This window comes from Phaseolus vulgaris, chromosome 3 (genome assembly GCF_051622355.1).
Source record: "Phaseolus vulgaris cultivar YP4 chromosome 3, ASM5162235v1, whole genome shotgun sequence".
Lineage (NCBI taxonomy): Eukaryota > Viridiplantae > Streptophyta > Magnoliopsida > Fabales > Fabaceae > Phaseolus > Phaseolus vulgaris.
The window spans coordinates 3,401,121-3,412,730 of record NC_143500.1 but is presented as its reverse complement, the minus strand read 5'-3'; the positions used below and the strand labels follow the sequence as shown (position 1 = coordinate 3,412,730).

Here is an 11,610-nt window from a genome sequence, read left to right as displayed (position 1 = left end):
TTTTTCTTAAATATAAAATATTGTAAATTTACTTTGTTATCAAGAGAGCTTAGACATTTATAGATAAGTGAACTAAAACACTTGCATTGTTTTTTTTTTTCTTTTTATAAATTCTAAAACAAGTTTTAGATAACCTAACCGTTTTTTATCTTCCTCCCTCAACGTCTCCATTACAACCCTAACCACTTCCAGAAGGAATCACCATGCTTCTGACAAACATCTACCAACTCACTCTTCTAAACTAGGTGGGGTTTAATTGGACGTGCATTAAATCCAAATTGGCATGAAATCCAAAAGATTCATTCTCTTGGCATGGCTCACCGTCCAACTAGCCAATAGAGAATTGAATGCAGAATTTTATGAGCCACTTTTGTTGTGCCACCACGCCTACGGCAAGTTCCGTCGTCTCTCCTCACCTTCTCTTCCGCCATTGCCACCAACTACTACTATTTCTTCCTCCATTTTAATCACCATTATCTCGATCAATACCAGATTTTTACATATAAATTTGAATAAAAAATAACTTATTATTGCTTCTGGAATACCGTTTCTAATTGACCAAAACAATTTATCTTTTTTTTTTAATTTTGGATAATCTCATTATAAATATTTTTTCTGTCATGTTAACAAACATAAATTAATCCATCTAAATTGTTAATAACTAACATCTCATTTGACAAATCTCACGCAAACTATAACAATAATAATAAAGTGGTACAACAAACATAAAACATCTTTTATATTAATCTTTAAAAGTGTTACATAAAACATAAGCAATACACCATAAAACATAAAGTATAGAGCATAAAACAGAAACTAAAGGCTTCATATTAAGATCTCTGATACTTTGTTGAATCTCAAACAGAAACTAAAGCCCCCTCATCCTTCTAAGTTCTATGATATTTTGATCAATCTCTCTTATTTTTTGTTGATACATCTGTGCAAGCTCATTCTGAGCTTTTTCCTGTCTTTCTCTGACAGCACGTTGTTCGCTTGTATTACTTACTATTGCTTCATTCATTCGAATTTCACCCTGCCACAAAAAAGGTCATCATATATTAATAATCATATAAAAAGAAAGAAAGAAGTGAAAGTGGAGTAGGAAAGAAGTGGAAGTGGAGTTCACTGTGCGATATGGGCATTATATTCTATCTGCCTGAGTCTGGCTCCATCCTCTAAACTCTGCCACAAAAAGCTCATCATATATTAATAATTATACAAAAGAAAGAAGTGTAAGTGCAGTAGGAAAGATGTGAAATTGTGCGAGATAGACATTATAATCTGGCTGACTGGTCCTGTGCAGTACGATCTGGTTCAGGTGCATAGTCAGCTCGGCCTTCTCCTCTTCCAACTTTGCAATCATCTCTGCGTAGTTTTCACCGGAATTCATTTTTTCTACCGTATGGAATGGAGTGTGTCTACAGTATGGAATGGAGTGTGAGTATGTGGGTGGGTGGTGAAGTTTAAGTAAGTGTGAAGAGTGCTAGGGGCATGAGTATGAATAGTGCTAGGTGCATGAGTCTGAAAGGTGAAAGGTGCATGAGTATGAAAGGTGAAAAGTGCTAGGTGCATGAGAGGAGGGGATGTGCATTCAGAGAAGGAGAGGTGCATTCAGTAGCCTTCAAAAATATCAAAAGACATGAATTTAAAGTAAATATATAATTTACTTTAAATTCATCTCCATACAATTATTATATTAATAATTTATAAATTCAAAAACATAACCAACTTTATTTCTATCTGAAAAATGTTCAAGCTTTATACTATCCTATATCCCAAGTTTCAACCATTATACTATCCTATATCCCAAGTTTCAAGAAAAATAATTTCCCTAAAGAACTTTTATGGAACATTTTAATCATATATGAACTTTACTTATGTTCTATATTCTTTGCATCGAATGATTTTGAACTGTATTTAATTAATTTAAAAAAATTTAAATTGCCCTTTATTTTGAAATTATAGATTTATAATTAAAAAATATGTTTTCTTATTCTGTTTTGGAAATAAAATTTTGAAAAATAAAATCCAAAAATATATTTTATTCTGATTACTGTTAGTATGATAGATCAATTTCGTATTTCATTTAATCTCTTCTATTGTCACTGAATCTACAGCAAGCAATGAATCCCGTCTCGGAAAGTCAATATAAGAATTCCGTTCAAGAATCACTAAAAAAAAATTAGTATTATTTACAGATTTTTACTCATAAATCTGAATTCGTAGGTAAATTTAGCATTACCTACGGACAACATTACTACGGACATTTCTCACAGATTCTGAATCCGTAGGTAAATTCAGTTTTTTCTACCAATTATTATCCACAGATTTTATTACCTACCAACTTTTACCTACGTACCTCTATTACCCACCAACTATTCTCCACGAATCTCTATTACCTAAAACTATCAGACACAGATCTCTATTACCTACCAACTATTATCATAATAATTATATACATAACATTAAACATATTATTATAATATGAATAATTATAAAATCATAATTAATATTCATAAATAATAATATTTAATAGTATTAATAATAATTAATAATATTAAATATATGAATAATGTTATTAGTTTTTATTTAATTAATTATATTAATATTGATAATTATATTAATAAGTATAATAATAATTATAACATGACAACAAAATTTGACTGGTGTAATAGTTAAAGTTTCTTTGGACATTTCTTAAAGGACTTGACTTTGAGTCTCACCTGCTGCCTTTCTTTCTTGAAAGAGAGTCTTCTCCTTTTGTTTCTTTATCTATAATTTTTTAACAAATATACATTAGTTTATTGATTCTTGATTAATTGCTTAAGGGGGAGGAAAGCCTTGTTAAATTGATATATTTTGATGTTTATTTTGACTCATTATTTTCACTTGTTTAACCTCAGTCTTTTTTTTTTAACCTGACAATAAAAACCACTTATAAAACATTATCTAAAGTTTAATATAAAATGCCTTGATTTTTTTTATAGAGAATTAAAAATTGAAACCGAACAAGAACTCAATGGAAAATTACAAAGGAATCAACAAAAAAAGGTTTAACCTTCCATGCGGAGACAAAACAAAAGAATTACTAAGAAGAAAATACACTAAGAAAACCCTATGAAGCTCCCCATAAAATGCCTTGATTTAGAATGTAAAAAGGTTGTCATAAGTTGAGGAAAGAACATCCTTATTGTGATTTTCCGAAATTAAATTTCAGATGAGAGAAGTGTAAATAAGTTCAGTAATCTATTTTCCATAAAGAAGGCACCATTGAAAAGAAAACAAAAAAACAAAAAGGGGAGTGCAGTAGTAAGAAGGAGGAGTGCACATATCATAGATAAAAATCTATTTGACCTACTTAAATTGACTAGACCGAAGTTGGCTTAAATCGTTACCCAATTTTTCCGAAAAGAAAACATACTGGCTTTTCTCTCCCGTATCTTCTTTTTGTGATTAGTTTATGGACGTGCCTCCTTACCTGGGTGCAAACAATATATGAAAGTACTTGTGTGAATTTTTTCAGTGTAATACGGAGCCAAAATAAAATTTCAGAAAGTAGGGCGAAATTTCACAAGTTTTAGTAGAGGATAGCCTTGGAAGAGGGCCAAAATTTCTGAAAAATTCTTCCGAAATAGTTTTTTCCTGAAATTCCACGTAAGAATCTCCACTAAATTTGGGACAAAACACGACAAATTTCAAGTCAAACGGATGAGTATTCACCCACGAAAAAAATCAAACAGTTTCACACACAAACGAACCTTCCTTTCAGCCCTGACAGTGATGGATAAAAAATTTATTGCAATCTTGTGGGACGAATCTGGAGCTCAAATCACAGCCAAAATTCAGTAGACACAGTGACGAACGTATGGTAAAAATTTCAGACCAAAATATTCAAGGAGTAAGGCGTAGTAAGTCTCAGTAAGTCTCAGACCGAGAGTGAACAAAACTGGTTTTCCAAAAACAAAACGTCCTGGCTTTTCTCCCCCGTATCTTCTTTTTGTGATTTGTTTATGGGCGGGCCTCCTTACCTAGGTGCAAACAACATATTAAAGTACTTGTGTGAATTTTTTGAGCGCAATACAGATCCAAAATAAAATTTCAGAAAGTATGGCGAAATTTCACAAGTTTTGGTAGAGGATAGCCTTGGAAGAGGACCAAAATTTCTAAAAAATTCTCTCGAAATAGTTTTTTCCTGAAATTCCACATAAGAATCTCCTTGGGACAAAACGCGACAAATTTCAGGTCAAACGGATGAGTATTCACCCACGAAAAAAATCAAACTGTTTCACACACAAACGAACCTTCCTTTCAGCCTTGGCAGTGATGAATAAAAAATTTATTGCAATCTTGTGGGACGAATCTGGAGCTCAAATCACAACCAAAACTCAATAGACACAGTGACGAACGTATGGTAAAAATTTCAGACCAAAATACCCAAGGAGTAAGGCGTAGTAAATCCCAGACCGAGAGTGAACAAAACTGGTTTTCCAAAAACAAAACGTCCTGGCTTTTCTCCCCCGTATCTTATTTTTGTGATTTGTTTATGGACGTGCCTCCTTACCTGGTAGCAAACAACATATGAAAGTACTTGTGTGAATTTTTTTCAGCGCAATACGGACCCAGAATAAAATTTCAGAAAGTAGGTCGAAATTTCACAAGTTTTGGTAGAGGACAAAATTTCTGAAAAATTCTTCCGAAATAATTTTTTCCTGAAATTCCACGTAAGAATCTCCACTGATTTTGGGACAAAACGCGAAATATATATATATATATATATATATATATATATATATATATATATATAATATACATTATGTAATTGGGTTTATATAATATACATTATGTAAGTGGGTTGGTAGCAATGGAAAGATTATAATTGCAACATTAACTGAAAGTATATGAATGATGTAACAATGAAGGCTTGATGGCGTATAATCACAAATTAACTTCTTTCTATGGTTTTAAAAAAAGTTGAAAGTAATAAAGAAATTTCGGTTCTTATATAAATTTTGTTGTGTTAGTTAATTAGAAAATATAGTAATACATTTTTTTAAAGATAATTATTGCATAAATCTATAATCTTACATGTACCGGTAGAGTCCGCACAACCGAGACTCTTACCTGGCATCCGGTCCAGACCAAACGACATAGTCAACAACAAAATTGATTAATGACCCAACATTTTTAATTTACTTTTATTAGGTCTATTAACAACAATGGACCTACAATAATTATATAAATAAGCATAAATCCCAAATGATCAGGTACACAATCATCTAATACTAAATATTGAGTGTTGAGTGCTGAAGTTTGACTTGAGCGTCGGAGTGCATTTTGCAGATACCATCAAATTTTGGAGTTCAAGGAGAGGAGAAATGGAAGATTGAGAGTAGTAAGAATTCATTTGAGAGGAAGGAGTGAGGTGCAGACCAATCGACCGAGAAGTGGATCAATTGTTCTCTTGATTCCAACCCCGTTCGAGGATTAAGTTAATATCATATTTAATTTAAAATCTAAAAAAATCATGTTGTATGATATTTTTACTTATATCTAATTCAACTTGCTAATTTTTGTTTAATTTGGAATTTCACATTCACCCTCAATTTTTTTTTTCCTTTAAGTGGTATGAGTATTTTTCTAATGTGTTTTTTTTTCTTTAAGTGGCATGAAATCTTCCCTAATATGTTTTTTTTTCTTTCTAAAAAGTAAAATTTATTGATTTACATGTTTTTATTTAAATTTATAAAGTTAAAGTTACTTTTAAGGAGATTAATTTTATTTAAATTTATACTGTAAATTATTTAAATATTATTTTGAAGAAATTAATTTTATTTACATTTTAAATAACTCTAGGATTAGAAGGAAATGTAAACAAAAATATAGAATTAGTTTTATCTTTTGAAAACAACGAAATGGAGTGAATATGTTGTAATAATACGTCATTCATCCCTCATCATGCAATCACTGCTGAAGTAGTCAACTTGCCAAAACCCATTCATACTAATTATGAAACCATGTACAAATTTCTCAACAATGACTCTACATTTCTACACACTACTTTCCATTATCCTTTGACTTTGACTGATATTTTTTGTTGGAAGTAATTTTTCATATATATAATTTAAAAAAATAATAATTTAATATATATTAATTATATATAAAATCAACTAATATTGAATTAATGATTCAATAATTATTACTTTAGAATTTGGATGACTTCATGGTTTCCTTCACTATACATCCAAACAAACAAAGATACATTCTCTTATAAGAATGATATTTATTTTATTATATAAAAAAATCATTCATAAACAGAATTTTCTTTGGCATAAGTTATCATTAAGTCTATTCTTAATTTTTGTTTAATAATAGGTATAGCTTGTCTAAGTATATTATTCTTCTAATTTATTTTTCTTTATGATTTTTCATTTAATCATTCCATATTTATTTGTATTTCTTTTATTTAATAATACTATTTTTATGGAATGATATATGATCGATGAAATTTAAGTGATATACTAATTATTATAGTGATTTCTAATAAGATAATTTTTTATAAAAAAATAAGATTTTTATTTTTGTATAATAACTATTTTCATTTTTTATTATAGTTTTTATATATTTACATTTTTTTCTTTTTAAAAATTTGAACTCGATTCAAAAAAAATTAACTCGGCTTCATTTAAAGCATTATGTTCATAAGTTTAACATTTATACATAAATATATTTGGTTCTTTTTATCAGAAAATTATAAAAGTTTAACACCTTCAACTAATAAAAAACATTTTGTTACTATAATTTAGTATAGATGTAGAGATGGTTACTGTTTTCAATTAATCTCTTATTGTGGAGACTGAGTTTATTATACATTATGGAACAAACTATTATGAATAATGGCTCATAGTAGCCAAAAATACATTTTGTAACACATAATCAATAGCCAAAGTCTAACACATTTTTTTGTGAAAGGTTAGGTGTGGAAAAAGAAGTTGAAAACCAAACTTTGGGAAAAGATACACAACTGTTCAGATTTCAGCTCTTTTTTACAATGTGCAATATACCAATTAAGTTACTAACCAACTATGAAGTTGATTTGGCCCTTTTGCACCACCATATCACATTGGAGTCAAATCCATAATATTTGACTTACTCTTTTTTCTTTCTGCTCTCTCCCTATATAAGAACCCTACACTCCAACCATTCTCCCAACAACAAAAACCAAATCATACTTTACATTCACCACATTGATTCCTTTGTTTTGTTTAGCCACACTTGTGTTTGTGAGACTATAGCATGGATCTGAAGTTTACACATGGAGTGATGATAATAGTTTTTGTGAGTGCTTCAATGTTTTCAGTGAGCATGGCCAACAAAGATTGGTCTTTTGGTTTCAACTACACTGATTGGTGGTCAAGGTTTGGGAATCATCCTCAAAACAAAACACAGCAACAACCCAGAGAGATTCTTGTGGGTGGTTCTCAGCATTGGCACTTTGGCTACAACTACACTGATTGGGCCATCAAGAATGCCCCATTTTACCTCAATGATACTCTTGGTCAGTTTCCTACTAAACTATTTCTAATATATCAAAATGCAGATTATGATTGAAATATGGTATAACAAATGAATTTGTGATGCAGTTTTCAAATATGATGCTCCAAATGCCACAAGTTTCCCACACAGTGTGTACATGTTCAAGAGTTATGGGAGCTTCTTGAAGTGTGACATAAAAAAGGCTAAGATGTTGGCAAGTCCCATGCAAGGTGGAGGAGAGGGGTTCAAGTTTGTGTTGAGGAAGTGGCAGCCACATTTCTTTGCCTGTGGTGAGAGAAATGGCTTTCATTGCAGCAATGGCACCATGAACTTTGCTGTCATGCCAATGTTTCACCCCTTCTGGAAGTGGCCATGATAGACCTGCACCAACTATTGCACCTTCTTGTTTTTGTTTTTCTTATCATATGTTTTGTCTCAAGGTTTTTGGCAAATAAATTATCCTGTAGTTTCTAATTGATTGATTTTCATCAACTTTGGAGTATGTATGTTAATGCACTTTTGGTTAAAGATCATAAAGAGCACAAGGAGTTGTTTGTTTGAATACTTTGGCCTTTTAAATAAATGTGAGTATCATAATAATAATAATAATTATAATTACTATTATAATAATGATAAATATAATATATGTATGCCAAACTATGATGTCATATGAAACAAGTTCACGAATACCTGATATGGTCAAGCCATTAAATATTATGATTTCATTCATTAATGGCTACACAGACATCATGTTATAATGAAATACCTTTGAAAGAAAAAAATGAAAAAAAACACGGTTATTTCATCATGGTGTTGAAGATAATTCCAAGAATAAAAAATCTAACAATTTTGAATTTTAGTTGTCCCATTTTTGAATTCTTAGAAAAAAAAAATACATGTGAAATAACAATAAAGAACACCAACTGAATATTCCATAATTGTGATCAAGAAATAATTATGCTTAAGTTTCAAGAACTCTGAGTTTCTGACATCACGGTTTTATACATTTTGTATATCTATGGGTTCAGATTTATTGTAGCTTGATTCTTCGATAGAGGACACAATATAAGAGAAAAGACATATGAAGAATAGGAGCTTAGAAGTGATGGGTATTGCAGCAGTGGCAAAAGCACAATGGTTTTCCCCAAAACTCAATATCAGCGTCGTTGCTTTTCGTCAAACACAAGGAGTGCGTGTTCATCTTCTTCCAATGACGCTATCGTTGGGGAGAGAGCAATAGCGTACCTTAAGCGCCACCCTCAAATGCTCTCATCGCTTTCTCCTCACTTCACACCCAATGCAGCTTCCTACGTTTTACTGCAATCCCAATCCAACCAACGCATTCTCCTCAAATTCCTCTCATGGGCCCAAGCCCAGGCCCAGGCCCACACTTTCCTCACCCCGCACTGCAAGTGCCTCGCCATCCACATCCTCACCCGCTTCAAGCTCTACAACACTGCCCACTCCCTCGCCGCCACCCTCCTCCACCACCCCGCTGCCGACCTCTTCCGCCACCTTCATGACACTCACAGCCTCTGCAACTCCTCCACCGCCGCCGCGGCCGGTGGGTTCGACCTCGTCGTCAAATCCCTCTCCCGCCTCGACTTCCCCGACAAAGCCCTCGCTGTCCTCCACCTCGCCACCCGCCACGGCTTCGCGCTCGCCCTCCTCTCCCACAACGCCATCCTCCACGCGCTGCTCCGCCGCGTGCACCACAAAAGCTCCCTCCGCCAAGCCGAGCAAATGTTCCGCGAGATGATCCGCAGCGGCGTGTCGCCGAACGTGTACACTTACAACATCATGATTCGCGGCGTGGCTGACCGGGGAGACCTGGAGAAGGGGTTTGGGTTCGTGCGCGAGATGGAGAGGGAAGGGGTTTCGCCGACTGTGGTTACTTACAACACGCTGATCGACGCGTGCTGCAAGAGGAGGAAGGTGAAGGAGGCGATGCGGCTGCTGAGAATGATGGCGGCGAGGGGCGTGGTTGCGAATTTGATTTCGTACAATTCGGTGATCAATGGATTGTTGGGTGAAGGGAGGATGAGTGAGGTTGGGGAGTTGGTTGAGGAGATGAGTGAGAGAGGGTTTGTTCCTGATGAGGTCACTTATAACACTCTTGTTAATGGGTTTTGCAAGGAGGGGAATTTCCACCAGGGCTTTGTGCTGCTTGCTGAGATGGTTGGGAAGGGGTTGTCACCAAATGTTGTTACTTACACTACTTTGATCAACTGTATGTGCAAGGCTGGGAATTTGAGTCGAGCTATGGAGATTTTCGATCAGATGCGTGTTAGGGGGCTGAGGCCAAATGAGAGGACTTACACCACCATGGTTGATGGGTTCTGCCGGAAAGGGTTGCTGAATGATGCTTATAGGGTCTTGAGTGAGATGATTGTTAGTGGATTTTCGCCGTCGGTTGTGACTTACAACGCCCTTGTCCATGGATATTGCTTTCTGGGGAGGGTGGAGGAGGCCGTGGGGATTTTGAGGGGGATGGTTGAGAGAGGGTTGTTTCCTGATGTTGTGAGTTACAGCACTGTTATAGCTGGGTTTTGCCGAGAGCGAGAGCTGGGGAAAGCGTTTCGAATGAAGGAGGAGATGGTCGAGAAGGGTGTTTTGCCTGATGGGATTACATATTCATCGCTCATACAGGGTCTTTGTCTGCAGCAGAAACTGGTGGAAGCTTTTGATTTGTTCAGAGAGATGCTGCAAATGGGTCTCCTCCCTGATGAGGTCACGTATACTAGTTTGATTAATGCTCATTGCGCTCAGGGTGAGTTGAGCAAGGCTCTTCGTCTGCACGATGAAATGATGCAGAGGGGCTTTTTGCCTGATGATGTTACCTACAGTGTACTTATCAATGGACTTAATAAGAAGGCTAGGACGAAGGAAGCAAAGAGGCTTCTTCTGAAGTTGTTTTACGAGGAGCGTGTACCAAATCATGTAACATACAATACACTGATCGAAAACTGCAGTAATAATGAGTTTAAGAGTGTGGTAGGTCTTGTGAAAGGATTCTGCATGAAGGGTTTGATGAATGAAGCGGATCAAGTTTTTGAGACAATGCTTCGGAGGAATCATAAGCCTAATGCAACAATTCATAGTCTAATAATACACGGACATTGTAGAAGTGGAAATGTTCACAAGGCGTATAAGATGTACACGGAGTTGGAACATTGTGGTTTTGTTTCTCATACGGTGGCTGTAATTGCTCTTGTTAAGGCACTATCTAGGGAAGGGATGAATGATGAGCTTAGTCAAGTATTGCAAAATGTGTTGAGGAGTTGCAAGCTCAATGATGCTGAGGTAGCTAAAGTACTTGTTGAGGTTAACTTCAAAGAAGGTAACATGGACGCTGTTTTGAATGTGCTAACTGAAATGGCCAAGGATGGCCTGCTACCTGATGGAGGGATGCATTCACTTGCTCTGGGAAGTACCTAATGCATTCATGTGGTCTGTTATACACATTTTTTTTTATAGTTTTTTGGCAATTTTTTAGTCTTGCAGTTAATGATTTTTGTTCATTATTTAATACAGTGCAATCTTGATTTCAAGGGTGAGAGTAGAATGTATTCTTTTGATTTGTCACTATGTATATCTTAGAAGACAACTTTGTTTTTTGTTAATACTGGAGTTGAAATAGAAATTGGAAGATTTAGTTTTATGAATGTGAAAAAATTGAGAAAACAGAAACTTTTGGCTTGGTGGTTGTAGAATGAACTTTCCAAGTTGTTTTTGATCAACCGACTTAGTACTGTGTCTTTTTAGAGTCTAGCGATCTCAACAAAATCAATAATGTAAAGGCCATTCAAGTTTAATTTAAAGGTATTTGATTGATCTTTCATAATTATAAACTGTGGTTCTGATAATTTGTTTTGAAATATCACAAAAATATCAATTTCTTACTAGTGATTCGCATGCTTATTGTGGAGTTTGTGGAATTAGAATTTAGTAGATCTAGCTGGTTCTGAAAGGATTGCCAAGACTGGAGATGATGGAGTACCTTTAAAAGAAGGAAAATATATTAACAAGAGCTTAATTGTTTTGGGAAATGTTATCAACAGATTAAGTGAGGGTTCG

At 34.4% G+C, this 11,610-nt stretch overlaps 2 protein-coding genes across 2 annotated transcripts; both read left to right on the top strand.

The window, feature by feature from the left end:
* Positions 1-7,201: 7,201 nt before the first annotated feature.
* On the top strand, positions 7,202-8,095 carry LOC137806118 (uncharacterized). Its single transcript, XM_068606078.2, has 2 exons — positions 7,202-7,555; positions 7,641-8,095. Exons 1-2 carry the CDS (start codon positions 7,294-7,296, stop codon positions 7,907-7,909), a joined length of 531 nt encoding a protein of 176 aa, XP_068462179.1. The 5' UTR covers positions 7,202-7,293; the 3' UTR covers positions 7,910-8,095.
* A 455-nt stretch (positions 8,096-8,550) lies between these two features.
* On the top strand, positions 8,551-11,223 carry EMB2745 (Tetratricopeptide repeat (TPR)-like superfamily protein). Its single transcript, XM_068606072.2, has one exon. It carries the CDS (start codon positions 8,668-8,670, stop codon positions 10,969-10,971), a length of 2,304 nt encoding a protein of 767 aa, XP_068462173.1. The 5' UTR covers positions 8,551-8,667; the 3' UTR covers positions 10,972-11,223.
* Positions 11,224-11,610: the final 387 nt, after the last annotated feature.

Coding starts and splice junctions, on each gene's coding strand:
- LOC137806118 (XM_068606078.2), top strand. CDS start 7,294: ATGGATCTGAAGTTTACACATGGAGTGATGATAATAGTTTTTGTGAGT. Junction 7,556..7,640: donor TTACCTCAATGATACTCTTG/GTCAGTTTCCTA, acceptor TTTGTGATGCAG/TTTTCAAATATGATGCTCCA.
- EMB2745 (XM_068606072.2), top strand. CDS start 8,668: ATGGTTTTCCCCAAAACTCAATATCAGCGTCGTTGCTTTTCGTCAAAC.